Source organism: Grampus griseus (assembly GCF_964374135.1).
Source record: "Grampus griseus genome assembly, chromosome: 20".
In the NCBI taxonomy this organism is placed as follows: Eukaryota; Metazoa; Chordata; class Mammalia; order Artiodactyla; family Delphinidae; genus Grampus; species Grampus griseus.
In genome coordinates this window covers 18,684,528-18,702,874 of record NC_139014.1, presented here as the reverse complement: position 1 = coordinate 18,702,874, position 18,347 = coordinate 18,684,528, and the positions used below count along the sequence as shown (strand labels likewise).

Here is an 18,347-nt window from a genome sequence, read left to right as displayed (position 1 = left end):
CAAACTTACCAAAAGCCTATAATTATCTAAAATAATAGTACTTTGAATCCACAGTAGATATAAATCCACTGCATAGAGAACTTATTATTCTTAACATCTGAATCCCATCCACCCAAAGTGCCACTTCTAGCTCTCAGGGATTTCTGCCAAATGATGATTACATTATTTCAAAATCACAGATAGATAACAATGTCCAAAGAGAGATTTTGGTTTAGGACAGTTGTAGGACAATATAATTTATTTATTCATTTACATATCTGAGTGACTACTATGTGTCAAACACTGGAAAAACTGTGTTGACTGAGACAAAGCCAGTGCCCTAATAGAACTTACATCCTGGCCAGAGGGACACACAATGTATAAATGCATTGCATATGTGTTTGTGTAAATAAGTAGAAATATACGCAAGGAAGAAAAATAAAAGCAGGATCAGGACAATGGGGGCAGGGTGGTACAGTCCTATATTAGATAAGACTGCAAGTTCTTGCATCATATAGAAGGATTAGAAAAAGGCAATGAATTGCTAGTACCTGTATAAGGCAGATGTACTGTAAAATTTTCAGAAAAATGACTTTAGAAATAATTTACCCTGTCAGCTAAACACCCTTTTTTATATATTTTTCTACTGATGAGTGGTTTGATAGGAATACCAGCTACGTTATTAAGGAATTTCTACTTTTTCCTGTTGTTGTCACTTCCAACCTCCCAACTACCCAAATTATATACCTTTTGGTTATATGATTCTTACACAAAGGACACTGTGAAGGCCCTTTCTTCTGGTTGAGAAGTTTCAGCATACAAAATCTATACATTTTAAAGAATGAAAAGAACAACTCAAGTTACATTTTTTTTTTTGCAGAGAGAATATTCAAAAAGCAAGTAGCCATGAAAAGATAGTCTCACAACTGCCCTTAAGAGCCATTTTAAAGGTAATGGCAGGTGAATTACAACCAATGGCCTTCTTTAATTGTTTTTAGATGCTGTAAAATCAGAAAACAAACTATATAAGCAAAGATCTATGAAAACTGAACTTACATGCATATGGCTTACTATTATGATCAAATAAAACTTATTAAAAGTTAATATGGCATATTTAATGATATACTCATAATTATTTCATGCTGCATAATCAGACATAAATGGTAAGTGGTTCAAGTAAAATGATTATAATTAGTTTAAAAACTCAGCACCTCAATACAAAAGTTACAGTAATCAAGACAGCATGATACTAGCATAAGGATAAACATATACATAAATGGAATAGAATGAGAGTACAAACATACATCTATGCTATTGTTGATTTTCAACAATAGCACCAAGACAATTAAATGGAAAAGGAATAATCTTATCAACAAATAGTGCTGGGACAGCTAGACATCCACATGCAAAAAAATGAAGATAGACTCTTACCTCACACAATACAGAAAAATTAACTCAAAATGGATCACAGAACTAAATGTAAGAACTAAAACTATAAATGTCTGTGACCATGGGTTAAGCTATGATTTCATAAATAAATAAATGGCAAAAACACAAGCAACCAAAGAAAAAATGGGTACACTAGACTACATCAAAATTAAAAACTTTGGTGCTACAAATAATACTATGAAGAAAGTGAAGGGACAATCCACAGAATGAGAGAAAATATCTGCTAATCATATATCTGATAAGGGACTTGTATCCAGAATATATGAAGAACTCTTAAAATTCAATAAAAAAGAAATAACCCAATTAAAAAATGGGCAAAGGATATGAAGAACTATATTTTCCAAAGGAGATATACAAATGGTCAATAAGCACAGGAAAAGATGCTCGATATCATTTGTCATTAGGAAAAAGGAAATCAAAGCCACAATGAGATGCCACTTCATGCCCACTATGATGGCCCTAATTAAAAAGACAGATAATAATAAGTATTGGCGAAGATGTGGAGCAACTGAAATCCTCATTCATTGCTGGTGGAAATATAAAACAACGCAGTCACTTCGGAAAACTGTTCGGCAGTTCCTCAGGATGTTAAACAAAGAGTTACCATAAGACTCTGCAATTCTACTCCTAGGTTTCTTTCCAGGAGAAATGAAAACATAAGTCCACATAAAACTTGTACACAGGACTTCCCTGGTGGCACAGTGGTTGAGAATCTGCCTGCTGATACAGGGGACACAGGTTTGAGCCCTGGTCCAGGAAGATCCCACATGCCACAGAGCAACTAACCCCGTGCGCCACAACTACTGAGCCCACATGCCACAACTACTGAAGCCCGGGCGCCTAGAGCCCATGCTCCGCAACGAGAAGCCACCACAATGAGAAGCCCATGCGCCGCAACGAAGAGTAGCCCCCCCCCCGCTCACCACAACTAGAGAAAGCCCACGCACAGCAACGAAGACCCAACGCAGACATAAATAAATACATAAAATAAAATAAAATGAAATAAAATAAAAAACAAAACAAAACCCCTCAAGACTGGAAGAAAACATGCTCCTTTTTATATTCACAATGCCCAACAGAGTATCTGGCATAACCACACTGCTCACTAGACATCTAAGGAATGAAGGAGGCTCATTCAGGGTTTTAGAATGGCTTTGGATAAAGAACAATTTTGTTGTTTGTCTCAGACGCTGAATATGGCTAAGAAGACTTGAAGATCACATGCAACATGTTCAGAGTCAGCTTCCTTTTTTTTTAAATAAATATTTTAACATTTATTTATTTAGGCTGCGCCAGGTCTTAGCTGCAGCATGCGGGCTTCTTAGCTGCAGCATGTGGGCTTCTTAGCTGCAGCATGCTGACTCTTAGTTGTGGCATGCGGACCCTTAGTTCTGGAATGCATGAGGGATTCTAGTTCCTCAAGCAGGGATCGAACCCGGGTCCCCTGCATTGGAAGCACGGAGTTTTACCCACTGAACCACCAGGGAAGTCCTGAGTCAGCTTCCTTAAGAAAGGAAAATACTGCTCCCATTGGCTGATGGTGTCCATGAAAATCAACATTCCCTTAGGAAGAAGACAAAAGAAGACTCAAAAGAGAGGTAGAATGGAAAAAAGGGAAGAGGGCAGAAATAGCTGTGGTGATGATTATTAAAAGCAGTGATTCACACTGATACAACCAATATTTACTACATGTCCAGTATTGTTCTAGATGCAAGAAATTCAGTGGAAAAGGAAAAGAAAATCCCTGCTATCATAAAGGACATAATATTATGGCAAGGGAGGTGACTGGAAGGAAGTAGAGAAGATACCGACATTGAAGAGAGCCAGGAAAGATGATTTAGGGAGCTGAAAAGGCAGTGGGAATGGTGAGCCAGCAGACACTTAGAGAGCACTTTTTACTGGCCAGGTCCTTTAACATGCATTGTTCTCTCTGTCTACACAACCCTGAAGTATTACCTTCATTTTACAGTAGAGACTTGTCCCAGATCATACAGTAATCAAGTAACTAGTAAAGGTGATATTGGATCTAGAATTGAACTGTAGCAAAGCCCATGGTTTTTCCACCAGAGAAAGTAAATGTAGGTAGGTTTGGTCAAGGAGACCCAGGGGTCCTTCTTCACTTATATAGTTGCTTGAACTACCACATTGCACTTGACAACAATTCTATAGTTTAGAGGACAGGGGTATCAAAAAGCTACCTGCTCTGTATATAAAGCCCATTTAAACATTTATTTATTTATTTGGTGGTGCTGGGTCTTAGTTGTGGCATGGGGTATCTTCGTTGCCATGTGCGGGACCTCTGTTGCGGCATGTGGTATCTTTAGTTGCAGCATGCGGGAGGCATGCGGGATCTAGTTCCCTGACCAGGGATCGAACCTGGGCCCCCTGCATTGGGAGCACAGAGTCCTAACCACTGGACCCAGAGAAGTCCCATAAAGTCCATACAGAGCCACATAATAGAGGTTACCACTCGTTGAGAAGATGCAAATACTACTTGCACTCTACCATAATGGCTCTAGGAGGCATCAATGCATCACACTGGCAAATGGTACAATTCAACAATTCAGAGTAGAGGTAGCGATTAGGTAATTCCCTAAACATAGTACTGCAGAATACGGCAGCTAAGATATTGCGTGATAAGCCAAGCTATAGATGTTGCAGCCTGTACAATAATTACATAAGTAACACAGGAGAACCAGATACGTAGAAATCAACCAAGATATTATGAGTTCCAATCTTTCTTTATGCTAGAAAAAGAACAGACTCATAAAGGTTATTAACTAAACTCAAAAGAGAAAATGAACTTGTACATGACTTGAAAAGACTGAGCTAAGGAAAATACTGACAGATCAACAGAACAGTGGCATGTTTTTCAGGGCTCAGAAGAATTTATTAAACTCTGTTTTAGAGCCCTGGGTAATCTATGTGATGCACCAATTAAATGAAAACACATATACAAGTTCTACATAAGGTTCTTAGTGAAAAGGTCTAAGAAAAGTTTTGGGCTTCTTGGGTTTCTGAAGCCCAATGGTTAAGGAAAGGCATTTTTAAAGACAATGCAGTATGCTTTCTAAAGGGCAGCTTCAGCTTTTTAAGAAAACGCTGATGGAGAATAGTAAAATCACAGTGCCACAAACAATCTTGGGGGACTTTTCAGAGTACTCATTTTTGAGCACATCTACACCCTGCACAGTTTAACAAGTTATGGAAACTCATCTAATTTTGAGTTGCTTGTCCAAGTCTATCCTGGCAGGAAGCAATGAATTAATAGTTCTAACTATAGGCAAAATAAAGGCAAGCTGACTTTTGGCTACCTTCAGTTATACTGGGTGCCCTGGCTTACTATCAACAGAGCTAAGATAATAGACAAATACGGTATCTTGTTAAAGGAAATAAAGACCCTGAGAGCTCCACAGCTTAGCATCTCAGCATCCACTTATGTTGCTGGTCCCACCAAATCTTGTCAGTTTGTATAAATAAGGTTCTGTTTTCTTTTCTTTTAAATTTTATTTATTTTTGGCTGTGTTGGGTCTTTGTTGCTGTGCGCAGGCTTTCTCTAATTGTGGCAAGCGGGGGCTACTCTTCGTTGCAGTGCATGGGCTTCTCATTGCGGTGGCTTCTCTTGTTGCGGAGCACGGGCTCTAGGCGTGTAGGCTTCAGTAATTGTGGCACATGGGCTCAGTAGTTGTGGCGCATGGGCTTACTTGCTCCATGGCATGTGTGATCTTCCCAGACCAGGGCTCAAACCCGTGTGCCCTGCATTGGCAGGCCGATTCTTAACCACTGCGCCACGAGAGAAGTCCTAAGGCTCTGTTTTTTTTTGTTTTTGTTTTTTTTTGCGGTATGCGGGCCTCTCACTATTGTGGCCTCTCCAGTTGCGGAGCACAGACTCCGGACGTACAGGCTCAGCGGCCATGGCTCACGGGTCTAGCCACTCCGCGGCATGTGGGATCTTCCCGGACCGGGGCACGAACCCGTGTCCCCTGCATCGGCAGGCGGACTCTCAACCACTGTGCCACCAGGAAAGCCCCGAGGCTCTGTTTTTTTAATCAAACCTCTGGTTTGTACTTTAGTTCCAACAATTAAGAAGCTATCTTTTTTTCTTTTTTTAAATTTTTATTGGAGTAGAGTTGATTTACAGTGTTGTGTTAGTTTCAGGTGTACAGTAAAGTGAATCAGTTATACATATATCCACTCTTTTTTAGATTCTTTTCCCATATAGGCCATTACAGAGTATTGAGTAGAGTTCCCTGTGCTATACAGTAGGTCCTTATTAGTTATCTATTTTATATATAGTAGTGGGTATATGTCAAGCCCAATCTTCCAATTTATCCCTCCCCGACCAAGAAGCTATCTTGAGCTCTTCATCTGGAAGATTCTGCCTAGTTTCCTTGCCCAGTATCCCAGTCCCCTGAGTCAAGGCTCTTGTCTCCTAGGGATGAGAATCTTACCACTAACCCTCAGCCTCCTATGGCTGGGTCCCTGCTACTTTTCTTCCCTTATAACTACCACCCTGAACTTCTCATTTCTGCTGCTAGACTCCTGAGAGACTATGTTCAATCTACTTGCTAGATCATCCATCTCTTGCCTATTTCTGGACCTCTGACATACCGACCTACTACTAGATTACAGAATTCCCTGGTGTCATGATCTAATGTATCCAGCCGTGAAACGTCCCCAACACTGATTCACCACTTATCTGGATCTCCTCAGTTAAATGACCCCAAGACTTGCCTTATTTGGTCTATCTGGTCTTTAAACCTCAGCCTTCCTTGGTCTAGTCCCTCTTAGTATCCTCCATGTAAGTGTATAGAAAGGTTATCATTCCAGAGCACTGCTTCTCAAACTTTAATGTGCATAAGAATCTCCTGGGGATCCTGTTAAAATGCAGATTCTGATTCAGCAGGTTTGGGGTAGGGCTGAGATTCTAGGAAGTTCCCATGTGATGTGGTTGCTACAGACCCATGAGTCCCACTTTGAGTAGTTAGTTTCTAGAGCTGTGTTGTCCAATACAGCTGCCACATGTGGCTATTGAGCACTTGAAACATGGCTAGTCCGAGCTAAAATGTACTGTAAGTATGGAAAAACACAAGCTTTCAGAGACTTACTACAAAAAAAGAATGTCAAGGGCTTCCCTGGTGGCGCAGTGGTTGAGAGTCTGCCTGCCAATGCAGGGGACACGGGTTCGTGGCCCGGTCCAGGAGGATCCCACATGCCGCGGAGCAGCTAGGACCGTGCGCCATGGCCGCTGAGCCTGCGCGTCCGGAGCCTGTGCTCCGCAACGGGAGAGGCCACAACAGTGAGAGGCCCCCGTACAGCAAAAAAAAAAAGAATGTCAAATATCTCATTAATGTTTTTATATTGTATTTTGAAATGATAAAATTTTAGCCATAATTGGGTTAAAAATATATAACTATATTAATTTCACCTTTAAAAAAACCTTTTGGTAATGTGGCTACTAGAAAATTTAGGTTAGATTTATATGGCTCAGATTATATCTCTTTGGACAATGTGCTCTAGATCTTTCAAAAAGTATTACACATTTCATCTGTTGTTTGGAAACTGCAAGCTAATGCATGAACGGCCTAAGTAATATTTTCTAAACTGGTACCATTGTACTTTTTGTATATCTCATGAAAGATTTCAGAACTACAGGCTTACTCCAGTCAATAAAGCTGCGTTATTGTTAGCAATGAGAGTCCACCTTGAGAAAATACAATTAATGCTTGGGGGCATTTTTCTGAACTTTCTTATCATATATATCAAGGTGTTATTCAGACTATAAAGGTATTACAGAAGATATTTCATGAAAAAGTTGATCTATCACACAGGCATTATACTAAACTTTTAATTCTAACTTATCACTTAAAATATGGCTGGCTAGGGCTTCCCTGGTGGCACAGTGGTTGAGAGTCTGCCTGCCGATGCGGGGGACACGGGTTCGTGCCCTGGTCCGGGAGGATCCCACGTGCCGCGGAGCGGCTGGGCCCGTGAGCCATGGCCGCTGAGCCTGTGCGTCCGGAGCCTGTGCTCCACAACGGGAGAGGCCACAACAGTGAGAGGCCCGCGTACCGCAAAAAAAATATATATATATATGGCTGGCTATTCTGCTTTTCCTATCCTCCATGTTAGGAATTGCAAGCCTTTTTCACTCTCCTCCAGTTCCCAACTTTAACCTTCTCAATCTCAACAGATGTCTTTACCTCCAACTTCACTGAATAACAACTATTTCTCTTTCTAGCATCCATTTTCTAGTTCCAATCCCTCTGCCTCCTCTTGGATCTTTCTCTCTTGCAAATATCATCTCCCCTCTGAGGGCTCCTTCCTTTTGTAATACAACTTCTCTATATATATGAAAAGTTAGTTTCTTTTTCCTGAACATATTCTTTCTTCTCTTCATACCTTTGCTCATATTATTTCCTCTGCCTGTAAAACTGCCTTCTTCCACAAGCTCTCAAAGTAATGAATGTTCATAATTTAATCTCTTCTTTACACACTATAATACCATATATTCATTATTCAAGGTGACAGGAAAGCATACAGTACATTTCAGAAAGATTCTTGTCAAGAAACAGTGAAAGTCCCAGCATTTAAAAGGTTAGTCTTCAGCTATCTGTAACCTTTTAAATAGGGGGACTTTAAAATTTTGTTTTATAAAGGTATTGATCTACAAAGAAAATGGCCCTATACCACAGACAGTTTGAGAAGCTTCCCTCTAGAGGCCACAAAACTAAAAATTCTTGAAGGAGAGTTAAAGCCGTGCTGCCATGACACCTGACCAGGAAGAAGGGCCTGAAGAATGAGAAGGAAATTGTTGGGAACAGATCTAGGCCAGTGGGGTGACCTGGAAAAGGGGTGAGAGACAGTGGAAATGGGCTCTGGATCCTTGTTGGGACAGATAAATAGCAAAAAGGTAAAATTCAGAGGAAGGAAGGGGCTGGCCAGCTGGCAGACTTGTGCTCAAAGGATATCCCTCCAAAGGGAACAGGTTTCCTCCAGCTTCAGCCAGCCCTCATTATCCTTAATGCAGAAGCTTTTCATGTTTTTTAGGTTACAGAAACGTTCCAAGCTGATGAAAATTATGAACTGTCTTCCCAGAAAACTGCACAGGCCCATAGTTTTTAATACAATTGAACTTAAAATTCAATATAATTCTAGGAAATTCATGAAAACCATTCATGAATCCCAAGTTACAAACTCTTGAATCTAAAAATTCCTTAGAGGATACATAAGAAATTGATAATTGTGGTTTTTTTCTGGGGAGGGAAGGGAAAGGCAGGGGTTTGAGGTAGGAGGGAAAAATATTTTGCATCATATATGCTAGTAAACTCATTACCATTGACATGGCTTACCTTTTCAATTAAAAAAGAAAAAAATGCTTAAAAAGAAATAAGTTGGCATTCAGGGCGAGCCTCAGTCATAGCTTAACATCAAGGAAAGGAGAAAACCCCCTGTTCCACAACATTATCTACCAAACTTTTTCTGAAATTCTTCCATCAAGAAACATATCCATTTCAAAGGGCAAAATCCTTAAAAATGTAAATATAACTTGAATCATTGGTATGAATGAATTTCAGCCTAAATATAAACTGATATCAGGTCCTTTCCTATTTTCACAAGGATTATGAAGCAGGTAAACACTGAACCTTAGAGGGCAGAGAGCAGAAGGACATGCAGAAATGAACAGAAAGGAGAAACTGGGACAGTTGAAACATAATTTGCTTATTTCGTAACTGCTTGCAATCTGCTTTCACCCATGGACACAAAAAACAAACAGCTGTTCAAAGTGATTTCATATCCCACTAGATAAATATGCCAATATTTTACCACAAACTATGGCTACAAAAACTTACGATTCTTTTTCACATAATTGAAGAAGCTAAAGCTTTAATAAAGCTAGGTGTTTCCTGTGTTATGAAGGATAAGCACAAAAGCTAATAATGGAGCCACATAAAACATTCAAACTTACTTGCAAAATATGTGATCACACTTTGTGGAAACAGGCTCTTTGATCAACTCCAGACTAGAAGGGTAGGGGAAAAAAAAAGAAAATAAAAGAAATGAGGTTCAATAATTCATTTAAAAGTAAATGAATAAATGAATTCTTAATAAAGAAGTTCAACTTTAAGCTGCTATAACTGAGTCAAAGTAAGGCTTTAAGTTCATTCAATAAATATTTATTAAATGTCTGCTGTACTAGGAACCAAAAATACAGCAGAGAATATGATCCTTACCCTCAATGAGCTTTCAGACATCAAAACAGAATATATCATTCTTTTCTATATTCTATGTTATCTTTAGCATTTAAAAAATTAGCTGATATTATTTCATATTAGTTTTCACTGATACCTTTTTTGAGCTATCATTGTGGGTGCACATCCTATATGTTAACTAAACTTTAAGCTCCACAAAGACAAAAACTTCTTGTATTTCTTTTGAATTCCCTCATAGCACTTCTTTGGCATGTGATTGCCTTTTTATTTTTTCTTTCTTTCTTTTTTTTTTTTTTTTTTTGCGGTACGCAGGCCTCTCACTGTTGTGGCCTCTCTCGTTGTGGAGCACAGGCTCCGGACGTGCAGGCTCAGCGGCCATGGCTCACGGGCCCAGCCGCTCCGCGGCATGTGGGATCTTCCCGGACCGGGGCACGAACCCGTGTCCCCTGCATCAGCAGGCAGACTCTCAACCACTGCGCCACCAGGGAAGCCGCTACTTTTTATTTCTTAATATGGAAGGCTTAAAGCATTTACACAAATAAAACAGTAAAATGAACTCCATGTACCATAACCCAATTTCAGCAATTATCAGCTCACAGCCAATTTATTTCATCCATACCAAAATCCACTCAAAGCCAAGATTATTTTAAAATAAATCCCAGGGGATTTCCCTGGTGGTCCCGGGAGTAAGACTCTACACTCCCAATGCAGGGGGCCCACGTTCAATCCCTGGTGGGGGAACTAGATCCCACATGCATGCCGCGACTAAGAACCTGCATGCCGCAACTAAAAAGATCCCGCATGCCACAATGAAGATCCCACGTGCCGCAACTAAGCCCCGACACAGCCAAAATAAATAAAATAAATAAATATTTTTTAAAATCCCAGCTGTCATAGCATTTCATCTATAAGTATTGCAGAATATATCTTTCAAAGATAAAGACTTTTTTAGTTTAACCATGAAACCATTATTACTCCTAAAAAATAATTTCCCTAGGGCTTCCCTGGTGGCGCAGTGGTTGAGAGTCCGCCTGCCGATGCTGGGGACACGGGTTCGTGCCCCAGTCCGGGAAGATCCCACATGCTGCGTAGCGGCCTGGCCTGTGAGCCATGGCTGCTGAGCCTGTGCGTCCGGAGTCTGTGCTCCACAACGGGAGAGGTCACAACAGTGAGAGGCCCGCGTACCGCAAAAAAATAATAATAATAATAAATAATAATAATAATTTCCCTAGTATCATCTAATATACAACTCATGTTCCAATTTCTCTCACTGTCTCATAAAAATTTAATAATTAAATTCATTTAAATCAGGATCCAAATAAGATCCACACATTGCATGTGGTTGATATATCTCAAGTCTCTTTTACAGATTTCTCCTCTTTTTTTACCTCGTCATTTAAAAAACTAGGTCATTTGACCTCCAGAATTTCCCACATTCTAGATTTTGCTGATTATAACCCTATGATGTGGTTTAACTTGTCCCTCTAACCTCTATTTCCTGTAAACTAGACCTACAGGCAGAGTCAAAATTGGGTTCAATTTTTTGGCAAGAACACTTTACAGATGGTTCTGTGTACTTTTATTACATCACTTCAGGGGGTACATGATGTTTGGTTTGTGATTACTTTGTAAGAACAGTGTAATAAGTACTCACTGAAGAAAATTTAGAAAATAATAAACTTAGAAAAATATTAAAATCTCCAGAAAAGAAAATACATCACTCAAATTCTCATCCCTACCCATCTAACCACAAAATCTCAAGGCCCTCCTGAGATTAATTCATTTACTAATATAACAAGTATTTATTGTGCATCTACTATGTGCAAGCACTGCTCTTGGAGATGCAAATACAGCAGCAAACAAAATAAAGCCTGCCCTCACAGAACTTACATTCTAGTTGTGGTAGGCAGTTGATTGAGAAACAAACATATATGGGAATAAGTGCTAAAAAGAAAAATAAAGCAAGGTAAGGGGACAGGAAGTGCAGTGTGTGGGGAGAAGGGTATATACAGGGTAGTCAGGAAAGGCCTCACTGAGAAGGTGACACTGGCAGACAGCTGAGCAATGTGAGGAAACAAGCTGTGCAACAGTTGGGGGAAGAACATTCCCGCAGAGGGAGTAGAAAAGGCAGACTCTGAGCAGGACCATGTCCAGGGTTTTTGAAGGACATGGAGTAGGCCAAGGTCTAGGATGAATAATCAAGGGGGAGGTACCAGTAGAAGAGGTCAGAGAGGTAGGTGGGAGCCTGAGCACGCAGGAACCTACAGGCTATTTTAAGTCTTCAGTGTTTATTCTGAATGAGAGTTCCAGAAACTGATTCTTGGTAAAGTTCAGGCAAGACATCAAAGAACAGGTAACCTGTGTATGTGATAGGAATGTGTTTCATTAAATGTTTAACTCTTTAGAAAAGGATCACAAGAAAAGCTGGGGGACAATAGCCTCCTTATGAAGGGTTTGGTAACACAACTCTCGCAATCATGGGGTTTCTGACGCAGCACAGGGCAATGAAAAGAAAAATACCAGAGTAAGTCAGAAGACTGGGTTTCTACTACAGTTCTCTTTGTTAGCAGAGTGATCTCAGGCCAACCACGCTACCTGAACCTCAGTTTCCTTCTCGGTCACCCACTCTACCAGTCTCTTGAGGCTATTCTGAGAATAAAATTAAATGCTACTTAGGAAAATGTTTACAACCTGAGATGACTTGTACCAATGTTAGTATTATTATTGGGACTGAAAGTGATTTTAAAAAGAAAAACAAAGAAAACTCTGATATGTTAGTAAATCACTATTCCTCAGATAGGCTAGACAGCAAAAGAAATTCTCAGTAAAAGAGAAGTTGGATTTAGCTATGATACCAGATGGCTTTCATTCTCACCACTGACTCAATTCTGAGATAATTATATTTCAGTATAGTAATTAAAAACCAAGCTATACAAACATACTGTAAACACAAACTTTGAACAGATGAAAACTCCAATACATAAAAAAGTAATTACTGTTGAAGGAAAAGCTTGAAGAGAGAATGGGAATGAAAAGAAAAAAATTAAAATGTTCTCTTCTAGGTCCTGATGAAAGTAAATGTTTACTATAAAAGTGATTCAGGGACTTCCCTGGTGGCGTAGTGGTTAAGAATCCACCTGCCAATGCAGGGGACATGGGTTCGAGTCCTGGTCCGGGAAGATCCCACATGCTACAGAGCAACTAGGCCTGTGCGCCACAACTACTGAGCTTGTGCTCTAGAGCCCGCGAGCCACAACTACTGAAGCCCATGTGCCTGGAGCCTGTGCTTCACAACAAGAGAAGCCACCACAATGAGAAGCCACACACTGCAATGAAGAGTAGTCCCCGCTTGCTGCAACTAGAGAAAGCCAGCACACAGCAACAAAGACCCAACGCAGCCAAAAATTAATTAATTAATTAATTAATTAAAAAATAAAAATAGGGCTTCCCTGGTGGCGCAGTGGTTAAGAATCAGCCTGCCAGTACAGGGGAAACAGGTTCAAGCCCTGGTCCGGGAAAATCCCACGTGCCGCGGAGCAGCTAAGCCCGTGCACCACAACTACTGAGCCTGTGCTCTAGAGCCCACAAACCACAACTACTGAAGCCTGTGCACCTAGAGCCTGTGCTCCACAACAAGAGAAGCCACCGCAATGAGAAGCCCGCTCACCGCAATGAAGAGTAGCCCCCACTCGCCGCAACTAGAGAAAGCCCGCGCGCAGCAACAAAGACCCAACACAGCCAAAAATAAATAAATAAATAAATAAATTTATATTGAAAATAAATAAATAAAAATAAAAGTGACTCAAATATTTTAAACTTTTGAAACCAGGAAATATTTTAGGTCTACTGCATATTTATATTTAGAGCTTCCAACATGGTAAGTGATTGGAGAAAGAAGCTAGGTTAGGTTCAAAAAACAACCACCCCCCACTGGGATACACATTTTAGCAAACTCTTCGAAAGTCAAAGAATTTGTATATTCACGTGTAAAGAGTTAGAATGAACTACCAGTTATCAGAAATAAATGCCAATAATGACTCAGGGGCCAGGAGAAGGAATTTTAGCTTGAGACCTCAAAGAAGCTGGAAACCTACCCTATAGTTACCATAAATAACATTGTTTCCATTCACAGTCAGGAATCATTTAAGACATTAACTGCAAATTGTACTGTTCTAGGCAATGTTAAAAAAAAAAAAGTGAACTAGGTATGAGTTTAAGGTTTAACAACCAGGCAGAACAGTCTTAGTTTAAAAACCAGGTCTATTTCTAATAGAAAACAGATTGAGGACTTCCTTGATGGCACAATGGTTGAGAATCCGCCTGCCAGTTCAGGGGACATGGGTTTGATCCCTGGTCCGGGAGGATCCCACATGCTGTGGAGCAACTAAGCCCGTGCGTCACAACTACTAAGCCTGTGCTCTAGAGCCCGCGAGCCACAACTATGGAGCCCACATGCCACAACTACTGAAGCCTGCATGCTCTAGGGCCTGTGCTCCGCAACAAGAAAAGCCACTGCAATGATAAGCCCGTGCACCGCAAGGAAGAGCAGCCCCCGCTCACCACAGCTAGAGAAAGTCTGCGCACAGCAACCAAGACCCAACACAGCCAAAAGAAAACAAAAACAGATTGAAAAAATAAATAAATATGGAGCTGGAAAATACACAGTAGTTGACTGAAAATAAAAATTTAACATTAACTTTCATTCTCACATCTTTAATTTTTATGTATCTGAGTTTTTTTTGGTTTTTTTTTTTTGCGGTATGCGGGCCTCTCGCTGTCGTGGCCTCTCCCATTGCGGAGCACAGGCTCTGGACGCGCAGGCTCAGCGGCCATGGCTCACGGGCCCAGCCGCTCCGCGGCATGTGGGATCCTCCCGGACCGGGGCATAAACCCGTGTCCCCCGCATCGGCAGGCGGACTCTCAACCACTGCGCCACCAGGGAGTCCCCTGTATCTGAGTTTTTTTATTTGATAGTTTACTTTGCCAGAATGAGAAAGAACATTACATTATTATGACTGAGTCCCATGGAAATGTAAAATAAATGGACCCAAATGCCATACTATTAAGGACTTTTTGATCACTCTTTGTAATCATCATGAGTAAGTTTTATGCTTTTTCAAAAGCAATTTTTTTTCCAATTGTCATTTCCTGCTTGCCTGGCTCTGATGTTTCGTAAATTAGGCTGTAAAGCTCATTTAGCTTTGGTTCTTGTTTAGCTGAAATGTTGAGAGGCAGGGGAGCAGAAGGTAGGTTACTTACAAATCTTGTTTCTCTCTGAAAACACAACTTGCATTTTTTAAAATCTTATTTGACTCCAAGTATGAAAAACAACTTTCATGAAGCACAAAGCAAAGGTAAAACTTTTCAGTTTACTTTTTGAATAATACCCACCACTATCACCATGTTAAAAACCACTAAATTATCAAAGAACCAATTTAGTTTATTACTTAATACCTTCAACAAATGTTTACTGAGTGGCTACTATGTCCCAGATACTGTTCTAACTACTGAAGATAAGAAGTAAATAAAACAAATAAAAACCTCTGCCCATGGGAGTTTATATTCTGTGGGGGTTGAGAAAAAGGATAAATAAATTATACAGAATGTCAGATAGTTTTAAGTTATGTAAAAAATAAGCATTATGGAAACATAGGGGGATAAGGGATGTGTTGAGGGTTGGAGTGTTACAATTTTAAATTGGGATCGTCTGCCTCTTTGAAAGATGGTATTTCAACCAAGATTTGTGAGCCATGCAATTACCAGGGGAAGAATGTTGCAGGCAGAGGGTGTAGCAAGCATAAAAGCTCAGAGGCAGGAGAATATGTCGCATGTCTGAAGAGCAGCGAAGAGGCCAGAATGAGCAGAATTAAGAGAACAGAGGGAAGAGGGTAGTCAGTAATCCTCCTAAATTGCCTTTCTGGCTTTTTACCAAGAAATTCTGAGGTATGGTTTTTAATTTATTTTATAGATTTAAGAGATACCATTGAGGTCAGCTAGTGACTACCTGGGGTTCATAACCTTTGTTGTACCATGGACCCCCTTTGGCAGTTGGTAAAGCTCATGAACCCCTTTCTTAGAGCAATGCTTTTAAATATATAAAATACAAAATATAAAATTACATAAGAAACTAATTATATAAGAATACAGTTCTATCTATAGGCCTCCAAGGGTCATGGAGGGTCAGCAAGTTAAGAGCTCCTGAATCCACACAAGATAACTTTCTGGGGTGATGGAAACGTTCTATATCATTCATTCATTCATTCATTTATGGCTGTGTTGGGTCTTCGTTGCTGTGCGCAGGCTTTCTCTAGTTGCAGCGAGTGGGGGTTATTCTTTGTTGCGGTGCGTGGGCTTCTCATTGTGGTGGCTTCTCTTGTTGCGGAGCACAGGCTCTAGGCGCATGGACTCAGTAGTTGTGGCACGTGGGCTCAGCAGTTGTGGCTTGCAGGCTCTAGAGCTCAGGCTCAGTAGTTGTAGCGCATGGGCTTAGTTGTCTGCGGCTTGTGGGATCTTCCTCGGCCAGGGCTCGAACCTGTGTCCCTTGCCTTGGTAGGCAGATTCTTAACCACTGTGCCACCAGGGAAGCCCGGAAATGTTCTATATCTTGACTGGGTTACTCAGATATATATACACTTGCCCAAACTCATAGACTTGTACACTTAAGCTCTCTGCATTTCACTGTATGTAAATTACACCTCAATCTAAAAAAACTTTTACTACTCTAGTCCCCTCCTTATTTTGTAGATGAAGGAAACAAAGGCTCACTCAAAAAGTCTAAGAGGGGCGAGGGGCAGTATAGGGGTGGGGGGTGAGAGGTACAAACTATTAGGTGTAAGATAGGCTACGAGGATGTATTATACAACATGAGGAATATAGCCAATATTTTATAATAACTATAAATGGAGAGTAACGTTTAAAAATTGTATAAAAAATAAAAATTTTTAAATAAGTGAATAAATCTGGGGGGTGGGGTCAAAGAAACTTGCTAAAGGCTTTGAGGACTCACAGTATTCTTATTTAAATATAGTACAGGGCTAGTTTCAACCAAAGGTTCTCCCAAGACCTACCCACTCACTGACACCAAGCATTTGTGATTTTATTTTGCCATTATTAACTATGTCCATTCCAAGTGATCAAGCTGGTTGTAGAGATGGATGAAATGCCCAAACGCCACTTAAGCCAAACCAGAGCCTTGCCCCAATGTACAGCCAATCAAGACAGTCTGTGGACATTCAAGACAGGGGACTGTGTGTGTTGAGGTGACACAGAGGGAAGGTTAGAGTGGAGAAAAAGGAGTAATTTCTTATATTCCTAAAGCTCTTCATTTAAGAAAAGCAGCAACTTTAATAGCTTAATCTTAATAAACATTATAATTTTTTCTCTTTTCTATCTACGGTCAATTCTATTCATTTGCATCGGATATAAGGAAGAATCTCAAATTAATAAACTCTTGACTTACCAGATTGGACACTCTAAGATTTTCTGCATAGCATTAAGGACATTTTGTACTTCTTCAACGTGATTCGCAGAAAAATCCATTTCTTCCTGTTCCCATGAACTTTAACACATGAACTTAAATATATATGTAAATAAATCACGTTAAAAGGTTTAAAAGCTTGATTTCATTAAGTGCCACTTAAAATTGGAATGCTTTAGTATCAGATCAACCATAGAACTAATGACAAAAACCTTATTTTAAAAAAATTCTACAAGTTTTTTTGTAATTAAGACCATTTAAATTCTCTATTTTTTCATATCTAGCCTCCAATCACTTCCTTTTGGTCTTTTCCTTTCTCCAAGAACGGGAAAGCCACAGTGGGGTGACTGACTGGGTGAGTGGTGGTAGCCACCTAATTCTCCAATCATCCCGGCTGTTTTCTTTTTCTCGCTTAAAATCAAAATCAACACCAACCAATGCTCCCCACCCCTGTCCTTCCCCAGTGTTTTCCCACTGGCCTGCACTCATCTCAGGATCCTCCTCAGGCACATCCATGCCAGCAGCGTATATGCCAAGGGAGGCTCGCCCCTCTACTTCCTTCTTGTCCCTTCTCAGAAACGCATATGAATCCAGTTCTTAACGGCTCTTCCTCCCACAAAATTCTGTTTCCTCCTCTTCCCAGACACATTCCTGCACCCCGCTTTCCCTCTGGGTCTCCATCTCACATATACCAGCCCATCTTTGTATACCATGATGTCCCCCTCAAGACCCATTCCAGTTTCCACCATCAGGATTCCCCCTCGGAGACACCCTGACCCCTCCCTTACCTTCAGCGCCTCCCCCCGACCCCGTGACCCACAAATTACCCCCCTCCCCACGATTTCCCCAGATTCAACGTCTTAGGCTTCTCAGGTTCCATCTTCCGCCCGCCCCTTGGCAGATAACACCCATCTTGCTCGCCTTCAGGAGTTACCTCTCCCCTGCTGTCTCCACACCTGTTTACTGCCTGTCCTCCGGAGCACCCTGTAGGCCCCTCTCCCTTCCCCAGGGTTCTCTCACATTTATCCAGAGCAAAGCGTCTGTGGTTCCCGGGCCCAGAGGCCCACTTCTCTGAAAAAACCCCCCGGACCGCCCTTGGTCAGGAACGCTCACACCGCGCAGTCGCAGTTTCAATTAATCTGTAATTCCCGCGCTTTCCTTTTGCCACGGACACCGGCCGCTGCGCCTAGCGAGAGCCTCTCAGAACGCGAGAACGAAACACGTTACGG

General features: G+C 40.9%; 1 protein-coding gene across 8 annotated transcripts in view; it reads right to left on the bottom strand.

Annotated features, from left to right (window-relative positions):
- Positions 1-17,186, bottom strand: part of BRCA1 (BRCA1 DNA repair associated) — a 62,012-nt gene extending 44,826 nt beyond the window's left edge. For 6 of the 8 annotated variants that reach the window (XM_082678185.1, XM_082678189.1, XM_082678191.1 and 3 more), the window contains exons 1-3: positions 17,101-17,181; positions 9,398-9,451; positions 727-804 (exon numbers count right to left, since the gene is read on the bottom strand). In XM_082678185.1, the coding sequence (XP_082534311.1) occupies positions 727-804; positions 9,398-9,451; positions 17,101-17,180 (212 nt within the window). In that variant the 5' untranslated portion in view covers position 17,181. Of the gene's footprint in view, positions 1-726; positions 805-9,397; positions 9,452-17,100 lie in introns of those variants that run through there. The other 2 variants (XM_082678188.1, XM_082678187.1) reach the window with 2 other exon arrangements.
- Between the last annotated feature and the right edge of the window lie 1,161 nt (positions 17,187-18,347).